The 21,112-nt window shown below is 42.2% G+C and overlaps 1 protein-coding gene across 1 annotated transcript in view; it reads left to right on the top strand.

The window, feature by feature from the left end:
* The first annotated feature begins 548 nt into the window (after nt 1-548).
* NMT2 (N-myristoyltransferase 2) overlaps nt 549-21,112 on the top strand; it is a 38,532-nt gene continuing 17,968 nt past the window's right edge. The window contains exons 1-3 of the mRNA XM_045533987.1: nt 549-747; nt 15,444-15,579; nt 18,625-18,769. Coding sequence (XP_045389943.1) covers nt 638-747; nt 15,444-15,579; nt 18,625-18,769 — 391 coding nt within the window. The 5' untranslated portion in view covers nt 549-637. The remainder of the gene's footprint in view (nt 748-15,443; nt 15,580-18,624; nt 18,770-21,112) is intronic.

Below are 21,112 nucleotides of genomic sequence, written 5' to 3'. Positions count from 1 at the left end.
AACGGGCAGCTCAAGAATTTTTCTGTCCAGAGTTTTAGGTCTACGAGCCTGGTTGGAACAGGGCAGGTTGGAAGCACTCTCTTGACTTTGACTTTGATTTTATAACTTACTAGATCGATATGACATGCAATTTTTTAAAGTGCATGCGTGTGAGGAGGCGGGGAGAGCTTCTGGAAACCCCAGGCCTCGGCACGCCCACTCCTGAGTGGAAGCTCGCCCAGGTGGAGGGCGCTCCGGAACTCGCCCGGAGCTACAGTCGCGAGGCCTGTGTTCCAAAATTGCCGGCGCTCAGGACTGCGAGTCTCCACTTGCGGCCTTCAGAGCCGGGATGAGGCGCGGCGAGAGCTTCAGGGTCCCACCTGGCCGCGGGATCTGCAACCCACCAGCCTCTGCCTCAGACTTCGGGAGTCGGGAAGCGCCGACCACCCCCTAGCAAGCAGGCCGACCGGTGTGGGCGGGGCCGGGGCCGGGGCCGGGGCCGAGCCTGCCGTGTGGGCGGGGCCTTCCGGCGTGTGGGCGGGGCCGGACAGGGGGCGGGGCCGGCGTGGCGCCTGGACTGGAGCGGGACGGCAGGCGGCACTGTGAGGAGCTGCGGCCCCGCCCCCCGCGCGCCGCCTCCCCAGCCCGCGCCGCCGCGATGGCGGAGGACAGCGAGTCTGCGGCCAGCCAGCAGAGCCTGGAGCTGGACGACCAGGACACGTGCGGGATAGACGGGGACAATGAGGAGGAGACGGAGCATGCCAAAGGGTAGGGGCGGCGCGCGGGCGCCTCAGGGCGCGACAAGGCGGGAACCGCGCCCCGCCTCGCGGCTCCCGCTCGGGCGCCGACTCCCGGGGCTCGGGGCCCCTCGGCCGCTCCGCCTGGCGATGGCTTCGCTGCGCCGCGGAGCCCCCCGGCGAGGTCCGGGTGGCGCGGCTCGTGAGAGAAGAGGGGACGCGGGAGGCGGGGGCCCCAGGCTGTCACCGGCGGCGCGCCCCCGCCGGCCGGCCTCGCCCACCCGCGCGGCGTCCGGGCCCGTGAGGCGGCGCGCTGCCCTGACCGGCGAGCGGCTCTCGGTGGGAGCGAGGACAGGCGCGACGCCCTTCCTTTGTGGCGGCGGCGGCGGCGTCCCTGGCCGCTGCAGCCCGGGGGTGGGAAGTCGCCCTCCTCTGCGCCTTGCAGTCCTCCTCAAGTCCGGCAGACCCTTCCGTCACCCGCGCTGCCGGCGCCGGCAAAGAAACGCGCGAAGCCGCTGGTGGGGGGTGGCGTGGAGAGGTGGCCGGTGGGCTCGGGGCTGCCTGCTGGCGGCCAGGTGCGCAAAGTTCTGCCGCCCCAGCGCGGGCGCGGGGCGCCGAGGGGGTCCCGGCCCGGGCCGCTCGTGGGGACGCTCAGCTTTGCCCCCCGCCAGGGCCGACCCCCTGAGCAGAGCGCCCGCCGACGCGACCGCAGCCCGCTTGCAAACCTGGCGTTTGGGCTCCAAAGCCAAACTCGCCGAGTGTTTCAACACTCGATCGGGTTTCTTAATCCTTCTGCCCTTGGCCCCCCTTCCTCCCCTGCAGACTCGATTTGCTCTTCTGTTGGAGAAGAGATTGCTTCAGGTTAAAGCTGGTATTGACGTCCTCCGTTTAGAGGCAGGGGGTCATTTTAAAGTGGTGTTTGCATTATCCTTTTACCCCGTAGGATTCAAACTATGCGCTGGTTGCAGAGCAGTTCTTGCTGCCCCCTTAGAAGTGAGGTTTTGCTATGTGGGGTACCCCGGTGACTGACGGAGAGGGTTGTGGGTCATCTTGAAAACAGGATAGGCCTGAGTCACAGATGGTTCATTCAGTTCATGAGGAGATTCTTCAAAGGGTTGATGATTGAAACGTGTAAACCATTTGCATTCTATTTAACGTCTACTGAAGATTTGAAAAAGGAACTTTTACTGACCTTTAATGCGTTATAAAATATTAAATGGGAGATCAAGAAAAAGAAAAGCTGATTGCATGTATCTCCCCTTTGCAAGTTGCTTTTTTTTATTATTATTTTTGTAGCGAATACTTCAGTGGCAGCTGCAAGTACCGAATGTTCGAGTCTAGAATTTTTTTTTTCAAAGAGAGGAAAGGAAGTTGTACAGAAATCTGAGCCTGAGTTCTGTTGATGCAGCGATAGAAATTTGCCTTTGATAGATAAATGTAAATATGTTTTTGAAACAATGGTTCTGTTGCTAGAAATGGGCCCAGATGCCAGCGTGATTGGTGGACCACCCAAATAACTTCAGTACCTGCCAGTTATCTTTCTAGAGAGACCCTGGATTTCTGTCTTCTCTGCTGTAATTTCTGCTTGTTGTTGGTTTGATTGATATTCTAGGTTGAGGGTTTGATTAGGACTTCCACAGTTGACAATGTCCATGGTAGAAAGAATTACTGACCTGTGTGCTAGTTGATCTGGGCCTGTCTCCTGACACCTTTCAAGAGTCTGGGTGAAGTTCTTGGAGTAGCACCCAAAGAATCTCTGTGTCTTCTGAGTTTTCAGTTTGGTGCGTCAGCCCCTGCATTATATATTCACAAGGTTAATAAAAATTTAGAAATGCCCCGTGGACTGAAATGTTTTAACCAAGAGCAGATAACATGATTACAGCTTCTACTGAGAAGAAATTAATATAATGGGTTTATTGTACTCTATTAAAATGTAAGGAGATTAGTAAAACTCCAAATGGCTGCTCATGTTAGACTGCTTTTTTGGTTTTGAGTTTCGACAGTGTGTGCCAAATTTGGGGGAGTAATTGTGTTTTATTTGGCTCTTGTTCTGATGATATGGCTCAGTAGAAACCTAGATTTTCTTGAAGGAGCTCAAGTTAGTAAATGTTAACGTTGGAAAGACTCCTTTTCTGCACTTGGCCTCTTCATTCTCTACCAGTTTGAACAAGTAACAAATAATAAGCCTTTAAATGAATGAGTAGGTCCACGCTTCACCTTTTAAAGGCAGATGATCAATTTGAAGCCACAACGCAGCTGTCGGTGCACAGAGTGGTAGTTTACCCAATAGTACCCTTGTGGCCTAAAAATTTGCCCCCACCATTGAACATCCAGGATAATGTATTTACTACTTGTTTTAGACACATTAAGCTGAAACTAGAACCTCAAATAAAAGGAAAATATCCAATTAGATTCTTATTTTGCACCAACATGTAAATATTACTGCATATACTTTTATTTTCATAGAATTTTCTTTATGGACTAAGAAGGGCATTTCATTTTTATGAATAATGCTGAGGGTCAGTGAATGAAATATAAGATGTTTTATGTTTAATTCAAAGCAGTGGTGTAAGTATTATAAAATACTTGAATCTCACTATCTTTGTATTTTATTTTTCATGGAAAATGAGCTCTTTGTTTATCCTTTTGGTCCACCCAAGTATGGAAGTGATATACCACTATAAAAATCTTATGAATTGCAAAAAAAACATAGGGGAGGAGAGGGGAGGGATTTTTAGTTTTAATGAATGAGACCGTATTCAAAGAAGTGTAGTTTTATTATTTTCAAACAATATGTGGCAATTAGAACCAGGCTAATAGAGGATTGTCTAGAAAGTTCTTTTGGATAACTTGCTTTAACACATGATTTGCAATTAGAGTAAGTAAGTAAGTCTTTGTAAAGAGTTTGAGGGAGCATGAAAAGATTTTCTGTTAACTTCAGTGCAGCTTCCTGTAGGAATTATTACAAATAGTTCAAATGACTGAAGATTTCTGTTCTGCTGTGGGTGGCTGTGGCATGAAAGAGGTTACCTGTAGGACAAATTTCATAGGAGCTTTCATGGCTGGATTTGAAGTTAGGTAGATACTGAAGGATCTTTAATACTCTGATCATCTTTGCTGTGTTCGTGTCTTCTGTTTCTTATAAAGGGATTTGGGGAAACCAGTGAGGACAGGCAAATTGTTGAAGGATCAGCTGAAACTCACCATCTTCTTGTCCATGCCATGTCAATGGGCGACTTCTCCTTTTGTGAAGTACATTTGGTAGTAGTCATTATCTCTTACCACATTCAGGATATTGTCCAGTGTTGGAAACAAAAATCACACAGTTAGCCTCAAATAAAATTGGTGCTTAAGTTGGTAACAAAACCAAACCTCCCTCCTTGGTTTACCAATGCTGACTTTCAGAATGCCTATTTCCTAGACAGATTGATGTTTCTCATCCTTTTCCCACTAGGAGAGCTTTTCCCTGAATATTCACTATGATGAAATAGGAAGCAGCTACCTAGAATATTTATGTAGGGAATCAAAATAAACATATATGAATATGTCTTTGTTGGCCGATAAATGACTAAATTAATCCCTGAGGTATATATGAAATGGTTTTAGCATTTAAGGGTGAAGACATTTTTAAGAAATTTTTTTCTTAGAAAAATTAAAGATCTGGTATTAGGCAAAGATGAAAACGTCGGAATTCTTTTAACAAAGAACACAACCTCTCTTCTACCACCCCCCATTTAGGGGGAAAAAAAAAGCGAGGTTATTCTCTGCAGTATGTTGTTATATCTGACTTTATCTGTCTATGGTTAAGATTGAGTGCAGGAACTTTCCCTTAGTCAACTGTATGGTACCAGTAGGAAAATACAGAAACTTACTATAACTCTCAGTAGGTTTTTCTTGTCATCAAAAATTTAAGGGATAACTCAAAGCTACCTTTTCTGAAATTTGATCTATTATCAACTATATAAATCTAAATGAGATCCTTGCCCAAGGGACCTCTGCAATTCAAGAAATACAGTTTGAAATGATCAAATATCTGCTAAGACTTGCATCTGAATCACACTTTGGCCCAGAACAAACTTCTCCCAGAGATTGGCTAAAATACAGAAAATTTCTAAATATAGGACACATACTTTGCCATCTCTGTTTAATAGCACAAATATATGCTATAAATCTGTTATAGTTATAATCACTTTAACAGAACCAAGTTCTACTTCAGGTTCAAGAAAGAAATCAACTGGTTTGTTGTTGTTGTTCCATTTGAGGACCGTTAACTCTTGTTAAGAGTAAAATGTGCTTTTTAAAAATTCAAACAATAAAGTGTATAGAGTGAAAGCTGTTCATCATCTTATATCCTAGAGATGCCACCATTGGCAGTTTAATTAACTCAATATTTTAACATGTGTCTGTGTGTTTAAAATAAACAGGATCATAATTACCTTATATTTTTCACCATTAATGTTGTCTGCTGGAACTTTCTGGGGTGGTAGAAATCCAGTTTGGTAGTCATTAGTACATGGGACTCTCGAGCACTTGAGCAATCTTTTATTTTAATTAACTTAAATTTAAATTGCCCTCTGTGGCTAGTGGCTCTGGTATGGGGCAGCTCAGATCATCTTCTGCCTTTGAATTCTGTTTATAAGCTTTCGTGGTACTCAAAATATTTTTTTATTTTCCTGCCTTTTGCCGAATGTGTCTAGTTTTCATTCTTCCTTTTTCTTTTCTTCTGGGGATTATCTTTAAATCTTGAGCAAGCATGTTTTATCTATATTTCCCTATCAGTGTCAAAAATTAACCATTATCCAAAATATTCTACTACCTCACAAAAGTAGGATATTTTGATATCTTCTCCTTTTCATTTCCTAGGTTTTGTTGAAATAACCTAGAGTTTTTATTCCATGTGGCTTCTTTTATTTTTACCCTTGCATCCCTAAAGACTTTTTTTCTTAATTATTACTGTTTTTATCAGTTACCATTCTTTGCAGAACATACACTCTCCTTTTCTTCTTTAAGTACCTTTTCATTTAATTTTTTTTTAAAGTGTATGGATGATGTATTTCCTGAGTTCTTGCATATCTGAAGATGCCATTCTTTTAGATGGAAGTTCTCTTCCTACCCCAGGCAGATCATGCCCCTTACTTTACAAGATTTTTCTGGGGGGAGGTGGGGAAGCATAGTATTTTGCCACACCCTGTAACCACGAGGATTTCATCCCAATATGGGACATTCCTTTAATGAAAGAATTGAGTAGCTCTCTTATCAGCACTGCGATATATGAAAAAGGAAGTTAAAAAATGAAAATTTGATATGCAAGGGAATTTAGAAATAGGAATATAATTTTAAAAGTACATCAAATTATTAACTTTGCTGGTACACATTAATATTTTTAAATATAACGATGGTAATATAGAGATTCAGGGGGGAAAAAAGCATTTTTTTATTTATTTTTTTTTTTTTACTTAACTATCTTCCTTTAAAACTCAGACAGGCCCAGAAAAGAGAAAAGTTATACAGGAACTAGTGTATATCAGCTATTCTATCAGGAAAACATTTTTGAGTATGGGTGAGAAAAGCTATAAAAAAATAGGACAGGCCAGGCGCCGGTGGCTCACGCCTGTAATCTTAGCACTCTGGGAGGCCAAGGCGGGCAGATTGTTTGAGCTCAGGAGTTCAAGACCAGCCTGAGCAAGAGTGAGACCCCCGTCTCTACTAAAAATAGAAAGAAATTATATGGACAGCTAAAAATATATATAAAAAAAATTAGTCGGGCATGGTGGCACATGCCTGTAGTCCCAGCTACTCGGGAGGCTGAGGCAGAAGGATCGCTTGAGCTCAGGAGTTTGAGGTTGCAGTGAGCTATGATACCACCACTGCACTCTACCCAGGGTGACAGAGTGAGACTCTGTCTCAAAAAAAAAAGCTTGCCAAATCAGTGGATAAAATTGAGCATCTTTTTTTTCATAAGTGTATTGTCCATTAGGGATTCCTCTTTTGTGAAGCGCTTATTCATATCCTCAGCCCATTCTTCTTTCAGTCTTTTGTCTTTTTCTTACTGACTTTTTTGTTGATTTCTCATTCATCCAGCAAATGTTTATTGAGAACTTTTTATATGTCAGATAATGTTTTGGGTGCTAGGAACACAGTTCCTAGTCCTGTTTTACGGATCTCATGTTCCACTTAGAGGAAATCAAAGAATATAATTTTAGCCAGCAATAAGTTATATGAAGAAAATTAAAGCAGGGCATTGTAATAGCTAACGTTCACTGAATGATTTCTATGTGTCAGCTACCGTGCTAAGTTCTTGTGTGAATAACTTATTTTATCCTCACAATTTTTCTATGACTGTTTATTGAAAACATCATCCTTTTACAGCTGTGGAAACCAAAGCACAGAGAGGTTAAGTAGTAAACTCAAAGTCACACAGCTGGGAAGTGGTGGAGCCAGGATTCAAACTCAGGTGGTCAAACTCTAGCTAAATGCCTGCAGTCGTGGCCAGGATGTTATGTTGCCTCTACACACTATACTGGTTATAAACTGTGACGGGGGGAAAAGAGCTTTTTATATATCTTGGCTATTAAAACTTTCTCATGTGTGTTATAAATATCTTGCCTCATTTTATAGTTTTAAAATTTTGTTTATAATCAATTGCTGTAAAATGCTTAATTTTCATGTAGTCAAAGTTACTACCTTTTATCGAACGGTTTGTACTTTCGGGCCCTTGTTTAAGAAATTCTTCACTGACATTACAAAGTTATCATTTAATTCTTTCAGTTATTCATTCAATAGATATATACTTGAGCATCCAATGTATGCCGGACACTGTAGGCATTGAACAGATGTGAACTAAATGGACAGACATCACTGCCTTCAGTTTTAAGGTTTTGTTTTCCAAGTTTGGATCTTTCCCTCATTTGGAATTTGTTTTTGTATATTGTGGGACATAGCAAACTAATTTTATTTTTCTGCATATAGAAAGCCAGTTTTTCTGTTGCTATTTATTAAAAAGTTTATTTTTTCACCACTGATTTATGATGTAATCTTTATCATGTATCAAGTTCGTATATATCATAGGTCGCTATGGATATGTCTGTTGTATTTCATTGATCTGTTTGTCCTTGAGCGCTGTTGTATTTCAGTGTTTTAGTTACAAAGGTATTGTGATCACAGACAATTTAGAAAATGCATGAAAATACAAAGAAGATTATAATCACCTATATTTCCACCATTTTCTATGCAAGAACTTGGGAATCAAGGGGGAAAGTATTTGTAAAATAATTGCTATATCAAACTACTAATTTTTTTTCTATTTCACCATGGGATGGAGCTAAATGATCCCTCTGGTGGTATCCTGTAAAGTCTAAAATTGTTTCTCATCTTTGGAATTCACATACAAAAAATTGAGCTCTTTTGATGTCACTGTTAGGATTGACGTATTAGTTATGTTGGGCTGAGCTGCTGTAATACACAGACCCTAACACTGACTGCCCAACACAATGGAATTTTCTTTCTTATTCACGTGCCAGTCCTGGGCAGGTGCTCCCTGAGTAGCGGGGGAGCTGTGTGGTCTAGCTGTGCATCTAGGGAGAGAGGAAGGATGGGTTTTCATAGATGTTCTCCTGGACCACCTGTAAAATGTTTATGTGGCTCTGGTACATTGGTATTCCATCAAGTCCTGTCTATAGATTCCATGAATGCTTCTTTGAAGAGATTTTCTGATGTGCTTATTAAATATTTGACATTTCCACAGCTGAGGAGTTTATCGATTTTCACTTGAAGTTTGAATGGGCCACAGGTTCTCACTAGACACAGACTGAAGTATCTCCTTTCCGAGGTAGCAAAACTGAGAGCCTTTTCTTTGTGGGTCTTTGATATGAAATCTTGGGGAAGAGGGAAATGGAACTTCTGTTCTGAAAGATCAAAGGGTCTTTATAAAAAAGCAGTGTAATTTCCATGGCTAAATTTCTGTGACTCAGTACTCAACCTCAAACACTGCAGTCTGAATCAGTTTTCTCCATTGGAGTTCCAGGTAGAGACTTCTCTTGAGCACTGATTTTCCCTTATTATCCCAAAGCCTGCTCTGTGTCCCTCCTGCCTGGCTACTGTGGCATCTCTTTCTGTCACATGTCTCTTTTCAGAAGCAGAACCCAGCTACGCAGCCATAGCTGACTCTTGACTGTGCAGGTCTTAACATGCTACCACCCCCGGGGACAGGAGTTGCACCTGTCAACTTTTTAAACAGTTTTATTGAGATACAATCCACACACCATACAATTCACCCATGTAAGGTATACAGTTCAGTGGGTTTTAGTATATTCACAGAGTTGTCCATCCATCACTGCAATCAATTTTAGACCATTTTTATCACTCCAGAAAGAAGCCTGCATCCCTTAGCCATAACCACCCAAACCCTCCGTCTTCTCAGCCACTGACAGCCACTAATCTACCTTCTGCTTCCATGGATTTGCCTGTTGGGACATTTAGTACGAATGAGAGCATACAATAGGGGGTCCTTTGTGACTGGTTTCTTTCACTCAGCGTACTATGTTTAAGGTTCATCCATGTTTTATCATCAGCACTTCATTTTTTATTGCTGAATAATATTCCACGGCACATTTCCTTTATCCCTTCATCAGTCGATGGACATTTAGGTTGTTTCCATTTAACTGGCTATGATGAATAATGCTGATATCAATATTTGTGAACAGGTTTCTGTGTGGACGTAAGTTTTCATTTCTCTTGGTTATATACCCAGGAGTGTGATTGCTGAGTTATATGGTAAATGTGTGGTTAGAGTTTTGAGGAACTGCCAGACTGGGTTCCAAAGGGGCTGCGCCATTTTCCATTCCCACCAGCAGTATATGAGGGTTCCAGTTTCTCTACATCCTCGCCAGCACTGGTTACGATCGTTTTGGTTATGATTGCCCTAGTGGGTGTGAAGTGGCATACCTGTCAGCGATAATTCCCAAGTTTCCTTACAGCCTGTGGAAATGGGTCAGTAGCTCCTCCTCATTCCAGGAAGCTCGGCTTCTCCCCACTGCATACATGCTCTCAGATGTGTCTGGGAGTTTGGGGGAGGAGATGACCAATTTAGTGCCCGATTTCTGTGGCTCTCTGTCAATTTATTTTTAAAGCTCAGATAGAGAGAAAAAGAAAAACTCTTGATGAACTACAGTTAACAAAAATGATTACAATTTCTTCATCATACCACAGTAAGAAAGTATGATTTTTAGCAATACTGTTGGGGTAGGGGGATAGTTTTGGTGTGTAACATCAGTTAACACCCAAATTGTAATTAGCAGAAAACGTCACTGCCCTAGTGTCCTGTAAGTTACAGAATGGGTGATATAAACTTATTTAAGGAATTTTTCAGTGAAACAGTGTGGTGATTTTTAATGTCTTGAGATCCACTCCAGTTTCTGTGAGTTTATCTGTTTTAGAGAAAATTAATCCACACTCAGGACAGATATTTCTGGAATCTTCATTGATGGAGATATTTTTATCCAGTTTGATAGGCATCTGCTTCAAAGCATCCAAGCTTCTTGGAAATCTGGAGATATTTTAAACTGGGTGTATTGTACAGACAAGCTGTGAGGTCCTGGGCTCCTAGTGGTTTCTAGAAAAGCCATAACCAGCAGTAGGTAAAACAAAGGATAGAGGCAGAAAAGAGATAATTCCCTGGGTTGTGAAGCCAAGGGCATGTCCTTAAGATTTTGGTTACTACACCTTCCCTCTGCCCCCCGCCCCCGTACAGTGCAGCCCGCATAGTACATGTATGATAAGTGCTCGACAATAAATTGCAATAGGCTTTACCATCAAGGTTGGGAGTATTGTAGCTTTCAGAGTTATTAATATTTTACCTAATTAATTATTAATTAATGATATTAATAATATGTGATTGGAACCACCTCAAGAGCCAGAATTATTCATTCATTCAAGAGTCATTTGTTATTAATATCTTCTAGTGTGAGGTAGTATAGACCTTAGGGATGCAGTTATGAATAGATTTCTTCTGTAACACACATACACACAAACACAAAACAGTAACAGTCCAGCAGGCTCACCCCTTTACAAGGTGCCAGCCCTAGGAAAATTGAGGGAGGACGGCCTAAACTATTCCTACTCCCAAATCAGAATATATATAAAGCCATACATATCCACAGCATATATGTATGGTACCTGGCTGTGATATGTTTAAGCCCAACTGCTAGTCAGATATTTATGGGTGTCCTTAGCCACCAGATGATTTTAAATATAAACATCATGATGGTACAAGTTTGATTACACTGATAAAAACAAACTGCTCGTTTTGGGGTGGGAATGCCTTACTATTTTTAGACCACTTGGGTACCACTTGACAAGATCTTAATATATCTCCAAAAAGGAGCACTGTTTTCTTTTTAAGAATTAGAATGGAAATATGAATCTATAGCTCAAGTGCTTAGTTCTTAAACATTTTCTCTCACTGTTGAACATATCTTTCATATTTTGACTTTACAGAGGAATAATTCATCCATTTTAAATTTAAAAGTTTATACTTATTAAGTATGAAATGTCTGATTTCCTTAAGTACTAAGTACTAGGTTGATATCTCTGACATTTCACTGTGACACTTCTTGTTTATCTGTTCTGCTCTGCCACTCTCAAGCTGATACAGTTCCTTTGAAAATGTCATGGGCTTCCTGTGTGCTGGTTTATAGTCCACACCATTAGACAAAAGCCACATCTACAAATCTTGGAGATAAGTTTTACTTAACCTTGGGTTCCCTGTGGGGTAGTGATGGAACAATGCCCTTAAGATTCTTAGAAGGCGGGTCACGGTGGCTCACACCTGTAATCACAGCACTTTGGGAGTCTGACGTGAGAGGATTGCTTGAGGCCAGAAGTTCCAGATCAGCCTGGGCAACATAGTGAGACCCTGTCTCTACCAAAAAAAAAAAAAAATTAGCTGAGCATGGTCATGCACGACTGTAGTTCTAGCCACTTGGGAGACTAAGGCAAGAGGATCGCTTGAGCCCAGGAATTCGAGGCTGCAGTGAGCTGTGATTGCACCACTCACTCCACCTTGGGTAACAGAGTGAGATGCTATGTCTAACAAAAAAAAAAAAATTTTAAATTCTTAGGAGCCATATTGTTTAAAGGGAGGATATACGAGGTGCATCCTTCAGAAACTCAGAAGGCCTTTTGATTAGATCTTTCTGAGGTCTTAACAAGAGGTCTGACAGCTCCACCCTGGATTTTTTATTTTTTTTGTCCTGAGACATTACTTAATATGTGAATCCTTTGCCCTCTGGAGATGCTGGGGATGAGGAACAGCTTTATTTTTGAATCTAGCAAGTGAGGGCTGGGTTTATATTTTCTCTAAATTCTACTTATGACCTAAATAGTCCTCCTTTAGTTAATCTTTCCTTTCTCGTTTTGTTATAGGCAGCTAGAAGCAGCCAGCACTTTCAACTCTTTGCCCACTTCTTAGTTAGATCATCAAGTTCATTAGGTTCATTTTCTATTTTCCACATTATTGCTGGCTACAGTTTTATAAATATTCCTCTGCTCCGTGACAGAGGTGTCCGTTCCTCAGTCTTCCGATGACTTTCACATTATTTTACTTTGCACCCTCACTGACGGCTTCCTCACGTCATGCACCTTCCCCGGCAGGTTTCTCCGTGTATCTCCAGCTCTGTCTGCCACCTGGTCGTAAAGCCAGTGCCACCCGTTCTAGCTTTTTGTTAATCACAACAGCCATCCCTTTTCATATACCAAATTTCTGTCCCATTGTTTATTGCTGCATAGCAAATCATCACAAACTGGGTGACATAAAACAACAGCCACTTGCTGATTTTGTGGTCAGGAAGTCAGCACAAGCAGCTTCTCACTTGGGGCCTCTCATGCCTGTGCAGTCAGGTGTTGCCTGGGTGCAGTCACCTGCAGACTAGGCTGAGCCGATCATCTGAGACCACTCACCCCTATGGGCCACCGGTGGTGGCCAGTGGCTGCTGCCTGGAAGTTCAGCTGCTTTGTCTACGGAACTGTCCCCCAGCCTGGTGGTCTCAGGGCAGCCAGACTACTTCTACAGCTCCTGGCTTCTTCGAGAGTGAGCATCCTAAGGGAACCAGGGGGAAACTGAACAGCCTCAGAACTTACGTAGTGTCACTTCCTCTGTGCCTTATCAGCGAATCACAGGCAAGCTGACCCAGTCCAATGGGAGAGGAGGAGACCCAACTTCTCTATGATGGAAGCATCACAGAATTTCCTATATCTCAAAATTCCTTACGCCTGGAGCAGTGTCTGGCACAAGATGGACCTCATTATGTAATTGTCAAGTGAATGAATGAGTATCCAATGAGTGGCCTGCCAGCCTCTCTGTTCTGTTAGTCTCTGCGGTAGCAATGGTGTTAGTACAGTTTGACCCTGTATTAACAAGTTGTGTTCTAATAGGGCTTTCTTGTATGTATAATTATTTGGCAAGTAAAGGCACAATACATCACATTGTACACGTTATTCCAAAGGGGTTAGGATGCTACTTTTCTTAAAAGCCATTAAAATGATAGAAAAGTATAAAAGGTTATTTATGTAATTTTGGAATAGGCAGGGTGTTTGTAAGAGCTAAAAAAATAAACTGGGTAACATATTTGCAATCTAAATAACAGACAACAAACTTGGCAGTGTAATACAAACATAAAGTAGGATCTCTCTCCTAGGGCTGTTGTAAATGGAATTAAGCACCCAAAGTAAATACTTAATAAACGATAGATGCCATCCATGGTATTATAAAGAACACCTACAAGTCATTTTTTAAAGAAGGCTAATAGGAAAGGGATATACATGATCAATTCATGAAGAAATATAAATGGTCAATAAACATATGAAAGGATGTGTAGCCTCACTCCTAATTAAATAATTGAAACTTAAGTCTACAGTGAGATGTTTCCACCTGTTGATGATGAAAAAGGATGATACTATTTCAGTGCTGGCAAAGATGTAGGGAAGCCGATGCTCTGATTCACTGCTGGTGGAGTGGACATTGGTGCAGAATTTAGGAAAGCAGTCTTAAGTATTTAGTAAAACCAAAAATGTGCATGCCCTTTGACCTAGCATTTCCACCTTTAGATACACTGGCTTGAATGCACAAAGAAGTAAGTACCAGAATATTTTTTTCATAGCAGGGTTTTTTACTATAGAATTATAGTTCAATAAAATGTGATCTGTCTGCACAGTGGAATGCTGTCTAGTTGCTAAAAAGAAAGGAGGTAGCTCAGTACAGTCGACTCTTTAACAACGTGGGAGTACCAGTGCAGACCCCTGTGCAGCCAAAAGTCCAGGTGTCATTTTGACTCCGCCAAAACTTAACTGTTAATACTAATAGCCTACTATTGACTGGAAGCTTTACCAGTAATGTAAACAGTCAATTAACATATATTGTTTGCATTATGTGTATCATATACTGTATTCTTCCAGTGAAGTAAGCTAGAGAAAAGAAAATGTTAAGAAAATCATAAGGAAGAGAAAATCTAGTTACTATTCAGTAAGTGGAAGTGGATCATCATAAAGGTCTTCATCATCATCATTGTCACATATTGAAGAGGCTGAGGAGGAGGAGGAAGAGGAAGGGTTGGTCTTGCTGTCTCTGGAGTAGCAGAGGTGGAAGAAAATCCTCATATACTGAACTCACTTCAAACCAGTTGTTCAACGGCTGTACATCCTGACATGAAAATAATTCTCAGATACTTTGTTAAGTGGAAGGGGGTGGGGAAAGCAAGTGGCATGCTTAAGATTCAATTTTTGTTTAAAAATCACTCATTGTGAAAATGAGGACATATGTAGAAAAGAAAATTTCAGAAGCATGTATAGGAGGAAAACAATTGGTTGCCTGTAAGGGCCAGTATTATAAGGCTGTTGATATGTATTGATGACATTTGAGTCTCATGTAATGAATATCCATGTGATAATTAGATACAAACCCAAGGAAAAAAGGTAGCAGCAGATAGAGCTGATTGATTTAGAGCAATAGAAACTAATTGTATCACTTTTCTCTGTATCAGGCAATAATGCACTAATAATCTCTGACTTTAAATTTTAATTTACCTTCTGGGAATTTTGTGCTAGAATAGGCCCAAATAAATGGAGAATTTAAATCTCCTTGTGTCCTTTTTTTTTTTCCCCATTTGCTCTTTCAGAAGATGAAAGCTGTAAAATGACAAGGGTTCCAAACAGAAATGTTTTACCAGTTAATGTTTTTTTTTGCTTAGAGTGTTTTTTATTGTTAGCTCTCCTAGTAAAAATCTTTATTGGGAAAAATTTCCTCCTCTGTGGAAAAGAAGTTTCTTTAGTGCTGTTGCTTAGGAAATTAGTGGTTTGTTGTACACAAGAGATGTTTGTATAGAATGTTTTGCATTATTGTATCTCTCCCTCAAAAGGCTGACAAAAAAGTAGATTAGTAGAGCAGTGATATCTGTGACTACTATTTGACTTCAGTTATAAAATGTGGTTTATTTCTATAATTTTCCTGCTTAAATGACATCTCATCACCTGCAGGAGCGTGTGGAGTAATTTCTCCTTTATTACTTTTTAACGTCATAACCTAACTACCTTTCATTTTCCATTTACATCCTAACTTAGTTATTTTCTACCGTGTATAACATTTGCATTTTTCCAGGTGATTAATTTTATGCAATTCACTTTTATATAATGACCTTTTTTTTTTTTTTTGTCTTACCCTCTTTGCATTTCCTACAGAAGTCCCGGAGGGGTTTTGGGAGCCAAAAAGAAAAAGAAAAAACAGAAGAGAAAAAAGGAGAAACCGTATTCTGGGGGCACCAAGTCAGATTCCGCATCTGATTCCCAGGAGATTAAAATTCAGCAGCCTTCAAAGGTGAGAGATGGGTTTTATTTCCACCTCTGCGGTGTCTCCCGCACGAGTGGGTTTACGCAGCTTAGCGCCCTGGTGCATCAGATGTGTGAGGGTTCTGTCGTGACCGTGTGTTGAAAGGCACCAGGAACTGGTGGGAATTTACAGCCTCCTTAAAACTGGCTTTGGCACCCAAGTCACTGAGAGGTACACTGTGCTTTTGTGTGTATGTGCGTAGCTCCTGTATTTCCCCCCCTTTCTAAGTGAGTGAGCATTTAGATTATAGTTGTAGAAGAAAGTGTCAGCGTGAGCTTGTTAGGTTTTTTTGAAGTTACACTTGATAATCTGATGACTCTTCGTTCAGAAGATATTCACATTTTAATTTTTCTGGGTGTCTGTCCAATTACCTGAATAGCACAACACCATCTGGCAGCAGAGTTCAGCGAGAGAAGCCATGGGTAAGTCCGATGCTGACTTTGAATCAGAGCTGTCTTTGGTGGCCATCCTTCCTTCTACGGCCAAGGGTGGGAAATACTTCCTAACATTCTCCCTAAGAAACACCCGTTTTAGACCAACCCAGAAATGGTCCAGCTGGGCCCCGTGTTGGCACACGGCCGGCCGAGCAGAGGGTTGGTTGTGCCACATGGTCGTCTGGTGGCAACAGATGGCAGCCACCCCCGTTGTGGAGCCAAGCCCCAGGTGTCCTGTGTGCAGGGCCTCCAGGAAGCACAAAGCCCTCCTGATGCACAAAACTCATGGTGAACGGGTAAAATTGGAAGGATAATGGAGTGGAGATGATTTTGATGACTGTAGCTCCACGTCAGTTATCATGGGCAGCGTGTGGTGTCACGGACATGGCTCAGGGTGGCGGCATCAGAGACCTTCTTGCTCCCTTGCTCATGAGCTGTGTGCCTTTGACCCAGGTGCTGTCCCTCCTTCACCCTGTTCCCTTACCTGTGAAATGGGGATGGTGCCTTCTCCCCAATTCACAGGGCTGTCACAAGGTTAAAATCCGATCATTTTTTTTAATTAGAGAGTTTTTACGTTATAAAACACTGTATGTGGCAGTTACTACCATGATGCAAGTTTTGTGGGTTTACATATTTTTTTCCTTATGCAAAGTTTATCTTCCATGGCATGGAGTGAGCCTGGCAGGTAGTTTTGTTGTTGTCGTCGTCACCTGTTTCACACAAAAGGACCAGGAATCACTGAGAAGGAAAATTACTTACCCCAACTTTATCCTGACTGATGGTGGGGTGAGAAGAAAGTGGAGTCTTCTTCCTCCCTAGCTTTTCAACTTGATTTTCAGGTAATAAATATTCTATCCACTAGACACAATTTTCCAAGGTAACTCATAGGAGGATACCACCAGCTTGCAAAGTACTCTTCTCAGTGTTGCTTCATCAGATAAACGCAGCATCCTTTGTCTGCAGTGTGGACATCTTCTGTTGCTTCTACCATCAGCTTCTGCCCTTTCCTTCTACCCCTGCTCATTTTAAGCCTTTCTTCTACGTCTGGTCATTTACAAGAAACTAGAGCAAATAATCCAATAATATAATGAATTGGAAGAAAAGTACTATGTTAAATTTGTATGTCATTAAGATATGAGCCTTATGATTTTGATCCAAATCAAAATGTAAGATAAACAGCTTACCATCTAACAGAGGAAAACTATCTAACAGGAAAAAAAAAATCAAAAAACAGCTTACAAACACTGTGGCAATCCTGGGTTATGCCGTTAGACTTCTAAGCAGAGACATTAAGACTTCATCCTGCCTCCAGTTAGACTTCAGGACTTTGTTTTTTTGCATCATTTTAGTGTCAAGAACAGTAAGAAAACCCAGCAAAAAATGCAACCACAGGGCAGTCTGCATTAAATAAACCCTGTTCTGTTCTGTGTCAGCAAGTAAGCTTCCCAGGTTAAACCTATTTGCTCCAGACCACAGATTTCAGGTTCCAAGTTGAACATAAGTCCAAAGTCACTGTTTACAAACCACTGAGCGTCGATTGTACCTTTCGTTGGTGTCCATGGTGTGTTGACATACGACAAAACCGAAGGGCTCTGATGTTTCTTATAACTGCTTCTGAATTGCAGCAAAGAATATTCTTTGTATGGTATCAAAATTCTGCAACTTCTCAGTCATTTTGCATATTGAAAAAAGTCACTGATATCCACATTCAGTCCCCTGCACTGCTCTCTCATGTCAAGTACAGTCTCATGTTCTGTGGATTATCACATTATTTGAGGAATTCAAAGAAAAAGAGCCAGGGAATCTTCAAGTGAGGATGGGAATCTTGGCTTTGAGAAAGGAACTTTAGAGTTTAAAGATATTTTTCGATTTATAGACTGAGAATGTGGTTTCCCTAAAAAGGAGACTTAGTTTCCAACACTTGAGTTGGGGACAACAGGTATGGTTGTCAAGGATCTGAATTTCCAGAGGAAACTGCTCTTGCTTCTGGCTGGAGGGTTTGTCTCAAGAGGATCATGAGTGTCTAGAGAAGGACATGAGGTATCCAGGAGGAAGGGGCTTAGGTAGAGGTTTCTCTTCTTGATCATTTCCTTTCCAGCTAAGATACTTTTCTTTTTTTTTTTTCTTTTAAATGGACTACAGTTTCCCCCATACGCCTAGTTTCCGTTCCAGAAGTTATTTCCCTTGTCCTCGCATTGCTTCTGCAGAGCGTTTTCCCTGACAGTGCACCCGAGGCTGGCGGCTGCCTGGCTGCTTTGTGACAGTAATGCATGCGTCGCACGTCACTCCTTTGGCCTCTCCCCCTAGAGGGGCAATGCCGGGGACCACTTGCAGGTGGATGGGAAACGGAAGCCAAGAGCACTTCGCTTCGATTTCCTTCCATTCCCCAAACAAACTTATAGAACTGTCGTTGTCTTCAACAGAAAATGAGTGCTTATGTTTTTGTACATAACACACTTGAGCCCATGGCTTTGACCGGCCTTGGAGGAGGATTGGTAGTTTTTAGGTATTGTAGTCTCCCAGGCAGATACATGGGCGTCTGCTCCAAGTGTAAGAGCATGGCAGCTTTCTCACAGTTTGTCTCTCTTTGCTCTTGTAGAATCCGAGCATTCCCATGCAGAAACTGCAGCACATCCAGAGAGCAATGGAGCTGTTATACGCATGCCACGGCCCCGCCAGGAGCATTGACGAGGCTGCGAAACACAGATACCAGTTTTGGGACACGCAGCCGGTACCCAAACTAAGTAAGCTTCCTGCCTTTTTTTTTTTTTCTTTTCCCTAGAAACAAGACTGGATGAACAAATAAAAATCACAAAAGAGACTTTACTTCATGTATATCGTTTGTTTCATACCACAGATTTGAAATTTACACAAAAGTACTATTTTTCTTTTTAAAATATAACTGTTAGGTAGTGACATTGGCTTTTGATAACAGTGATTTTAGTCCAATTCCTATCCCTATAATAACACCCAATTTCCTCATACTTATGAAACATTAGAGTCTTAAAAATGTATATAAAAGAGGGATTCCCCCACCCTCATTTTTTCTTTCTGGGCTACATGGAGTTGTTTTTCCTGTGTATATCATAAATAAATTTTTAGCAGTTTCACTCCTCAGTTATTCCAAAAGACTCAAAAAATGTGCTCGATTCTATCTTACTGAAATGGCAAGTTTTGAACTATTTATCAACAGGATTCTGAACGCTCACCAATGGTGTTAATTAGTATCTGTTAAATATTGCCAGTGTTGTTCGTGAGTATGAACTGTATAATGTTCTGGTATTGTAAGGGAATTAGGACGCCTTGTGAAGGCCATTGAAGGGCTCTGGTTCCTCTAGGAAATGACCACAGGGCCCTTTCTCCTGGGCTATGCCTGCTTCCTGATGTTTCACTTGGACTCTTACCAGTGAAGTTGCCATAATCGTACTTTCCTTGTTCCTCTTTCATGTTGGACAAAAAAAGATGATGTTACAAATGCCATAAAAATGTTCAGAAATGTACAACCTACACCCGCTGCTTTGTCTTATGTGCATATGAAGATAGAGTATCATATAATTATTTTTTTCTTTCTTGATTGTTCAGGTTCCAGAATCTATATCATATAAAGGGTTAATTGCCATCCACAACCCTTAATTACTCAGCTATATATAAATAATCTGTTTTGTCAAATATAAATCAGGGAGCAACCCTTCTCTGTGCCCTTGAATATTGGTTCTTGAACTTTTGTAAAGGTACCGCTCCTCTGCCACCCTTCCACACCCCAAACAACTTAAAAAGAACGTACTTCTGAATGTGGGAGAAAAGAGAGAGAAATGATCTTAGCTGCCCTTTTTCTTCTTCAGGCTCTAGAAATGTCTTTAGGAGTAGAGGAAGACTCTCTAGTATGAACTGACAGGATATTTAGTGACACTGAATTGAGTGACCATTATTAGCTAAAGGGCTCTCGATACATCGATCTAAATGTATCAGGCTTAGCCCAGCACCGCTCGGAGACCTGCAGGTCTGCTCTGTGGAGAAGAAAGCCACTTTCAGCCGGCATGAAACCCCAGGACACCTCTTTGGGAAGATGGCCCAGGAGCTCCTGAGCTGTGGCCATTCCCTACCTTGCATGGTTCTCCAGTCCTTGTGTTCTTGGTAGGCAGCTCAATATAGTCGAAGCCAGAATAGGTCAGGGAGGCCAGGTTGGTGGAGGGACAGTGGGCCTGGGGTCAGGGAAAACATCGGGAAGTCGGGGACTCTGTCTCTCCATGCCTGCCCATCCCAAGGGGTGTCCCAGCTCAGGCCAAACACGCCCATCTGTTCAGAGCCACTTGCAGGGCATGGTCCCAGGAATGCTCTGTGAGAGCCACACCCTAGGCAGTGGTCACAGGAACTCTGTATGGGAGTGACTGGGAATTTGTCCACTTGGGCCAACTTGAGGAAGCCCAGGGTATCCGGTGGAGATTAACTGGGAAATTTGGGACAAGAGTAACCAAGTTAGGAGTTAGAAGGAAGAGAAAAAGAAACCCACTGGAGCTGGTGCAAACCCTGTGACTTCTACCTGCAGGAGGGTTCTGTGATGGAAGAACCAACCCTGAGGGTCCTTCCTACAGCAGGTGTTTGTTGAGTGTCTGCTATTGAGTGCCAGGCACAGTGCGAGGTCCATCCCATACCCGGGCAACAGCAGTGGAAAAGTAGGACAGAAGGTGGCCAGGCAGAGGGTGGAGGGAGGACATACTTGAGGTAGCACAAAGCTTTAGTCATGGAAAGATGCTGTGAGAAAGTGATGTGTAAGCTTCCGTCTGAGAATGTCAGGGGGCCTTCAGTAGAGGGAAGATGCCAGTAAGGCCCCAGGTCTTGCACAGAGCCCAGGTTCTATTCCCACTGCTTTGGGAAGCTCTGCAGAGAGTGAACTGGAAAAAGGCATCTTGGTAGAAATTGCAAGAGACCCTGGTGGCCTGGACTGTGCTGCTAGCAGTATAGACAGGGAGAAGTAACCAGTCTTGAAATTGATTTTAGGTTTTGCCAGGAGGGGGCAGAGGTCAATGCAGTCCTCCCCCACCCCCGAGTTTGCAGAAATGCAGAGTAAGAAGAAAATGTCCTCAGGC

Source organism: Lemur catta, chromosome 1, assembly GCF_020740605.2.
Source record: "Lemur catta isolate mLemCat1 chromosome 1, mLemCat1.pri, whole genome shotgun sequence".
NCBI lineage: Eukaryota > Metazoa > Chordata > Mammalia > Primates > Lemuridae > Lemur > Lemur catta.
The sequence above is the reverse complement of the archived record's forward strand: the minus strand, read 5'-3'. Positions and strand labels throughout refer to the sequence as shown.